A 1,891-nucleotide genomic window follows, 5' to 3' on the forward strand; every position below is an offset into this window, starting at 1 on the left:
CGCTCTTCCCGTCAAGAGAAACTGCCTTGATATAATGAAAGGAAATATTTTGCTATGGCCCAAGATTTATAAGGCTGTTAGCAATGACATTTTTGCAACATAGATCAATGTCACGTCTGAAGGGAGGCCAAGACGGGCTAACGAAATAAACCGTGAGTCAACGCATAGGAAAAACCGGCGCTAAATTGAATTTCAGAGCTCCGCATTTAAGAGAGCAATGCTACTAGTGAGCCCTAACAAGGGGAAATAAAATCAGTAAATCGCTTTTTGTTTTATGAAGAAGATTTTTTTTGTTTGTTTTTCTTATGAGCTATTACATTTCAGCCCGTTACACACGATTTAGTCAGACCGTGTCAGCCTTGCCCATAGTTTAAAGGCACAGCAATTACATTCTGCTGCCCTGAGACGGAAAGGGGAGCTTGGTGAGCAGAAATACCCAGAGACCTTTTTAAATTTAAGATAAATTAATTTTCTGATGGTAATTTTAGTATTTTCCCATGAGCCGAACTGGAGGCTGGATTTTATAAGAGTTTCTGGAACTGAGATGGCTCGGAGGGGGGATTTTATGGAAATCTTTTCCTCCCTGCTTCATTTGTTTCACAGTCTCAGGCACAAATCCTGCCTGAGAGCAACACCGCACCTCTCCAGTGCTTTGAAACCACCTCTGGAAATGAATATTGCATATTTCAACAGTCATCAGCAGTGTGGGTTTGCTAGGCAATGGTCCAAGGCAAAACCATAGGTAGCAAATTCACGTTAATAACACAGCTGGTTATTAACGTGTATTAATTCCATGAGTGCTTTGACCAAGCTGTTTGCAGAGTAAGTGTGTGCACAGAGGGACGTAGAGCAGCACCCAGGCTGAACTGTCTCTCTTTTAATCAACAGAAAATGGGTTGTAGTTGATACTAAACTGATTTCTTCACTGGAGGGTGTCTCTCCCTTCTATGAGACGTGGCATTCAGGTCTTTAGAGGAGAACTTTATTTATAAACATTCCCTTCTCTGTAATGACCTTTGTCAGAAATGGCACTCTGGACCACCAGAACACACTTGGCAGTGCACCAGTCCGTCTGAAGATCGGGTCCCAGATAGGGACCTCTCTCCCCTAGGGAAGCAGAATCCTAATTTGTGGCTGGGACTCCTAATTAGGACACAGATACAAATCATAGGTGTTGCACAGACGCACGTTCCCTGTGAATGTGTTGGACGCAGGGTGTCACGTTCTGTGACAGCTCTAGATAAGAGAGCTAGTGCCCGTGACTGATGGTCTGCCACGGATGTCTAAGGCAGGACTGTCACCTTGCTTGCCAGGCAGTGTTTTGTAAGGTGGGGTTGGTTGAATATGGCTGTTTGGAGGGTGGTCGGGTCATTAGAAATTTTCTGTAAGTGTGACATAGCAGGTGCATTCCTATTTAGAATAGGAAATAGGAATAGGAAAACCTCTGTGTTTTCTGGTGCTTAAATAGCTCGTGATGGTTTCTTCATACTTCTACTGAAAAAAACTAAGCAGTCCTTATTCAGGCAAGGCAGTGTTTTGCTTACCAGAATAGTGTAATTAGTCTGAGCTGCAATTGCATCCTTAAATCTCTGCATCTTCTCAGAATCCTGGTGGAGAAATCAAAATTTATCTGTTATTGAATAAACTCTCAAAGCAGCGGCATCTTCCCTCAATTCACCGGCAGCCAAACGGCAAGCACGCTCCAGCGGCCTTGTCCTGGCTCAGGTCTAAGTACTGAAAATGAAAAGAAATGAAAATCCATGGGGGTTCAAGGCCCTGATCAAGCAACAGTGCCCGGCTGTGCAAGGCTGGAAGAGGTGTGGTGGTGGTGGTTTGCTTGGAGTCGAGGGAAGACTTGCAGTTCCCTCCGTGGATTCCTTCCACGGACGTT

At 44.4% G+C, this 1,891-nt stretch overlaps 1 protein-coding gene across 1 annotated transcript in view; it reads right to left on the reverse strand.

The window, feature by feature from the left end:
* The window catches only part of CHAT (choline O-acetyltransferase), a gene marked incomplete at its 5' end in the record, with an annotated part of 15,365 nt that overhangs the window by 2,280 nt on the left and 11,194 nt on the right, over window positions 1-1,891 (reverse strand). The window contains one exon of the mRNA XM_010141108.1: window positions 1,545-1,607. Coding sequence (XP_010139410.1) covers window positions 1,545-1,607 — 63 coding nt within the window. The remainder of the gene's footprint in view (window positions 1-1,544; window positions 1,608-1,891) is intronic.

Source organism: Buceros rhinoceros, unplaced genomic scaffold (genome assembly GCF_000710305.1).
Source record: "Buceros rhinoceros silvestris isolate BGI_N320 unplaced genomic scaffold, ASM71030v1 scaffold13438, whole genome shotgun sequence".
Taxonomy (NCBI): domain Eukaryota; kingdom Metazoa; phylum Chordata; class Aves; order Bucerotiformes; family Bucerotidae; genus Buceros; species Buceros rhinoceros.